The following is a 228-nucleotide window of genomic DNA, read 5'->3' as shown; positions in this document are numbered from 1 at the left end:
AGCTGCTGCTGCAGCAACTGCAGCAGCAGCAGCTGCTGCTGTTGCTGCGACGGAGGGCTTGTGGGCCTGGAGGTCCTGCTGGTCGCGGGGCCCCCCTCCCCTGCCCCTGGGGGCCCCCCCTAGGGGGCCCCCCCCGTCCCCCTGAAGGGCTGGGGGGCCCCTCTTGGTGCTTCTTTGCTTCTGAGTTCCCCTTTTTCTTGGCTGCATGCATTCTGCTGCTTCGAGGGG

At 68.4% G+C, this 228-nt stretch overlaps 1 protein-coding gene across 1 annotated transcript in view; it reads right to left on the bottom strand.

Moving 5' to 3' along the window:
* Positions 1–228, bottom strand: part of ETH_00041475 (uncharacterized protein) — a gene marked incomplete at both ends in the record, with an annotated part of 1,878 nt that overhangs the window by 1,276 nt on the left and 374 nt on the right. The window contains one exon of the mRNA XM_013375677.1: positions 3–228. Coding sequence (XP_013231131.1) covers positions 3–228 — 226 coding nt within the window. The remainder of the gene's footprint in view (positions 1–2) is intronic.

This window comes from Eimeria tenella, genomic scaffold, assembly GCF_000499545.2.
Source record: "Eimeria tenella Houghton genomic scaffold, Eth_scaff2969, whole genome shotgun sequence".
Lineage (NCBI taxonomy): Eukaryota > Apicomplexa > Conoidasida > Eucoccidiorida > Eimeriidae > Eimeria > Eimeria tenella.
This window is presented reverse-complemented; position numbering and strand designations above follow the sequence as displayed.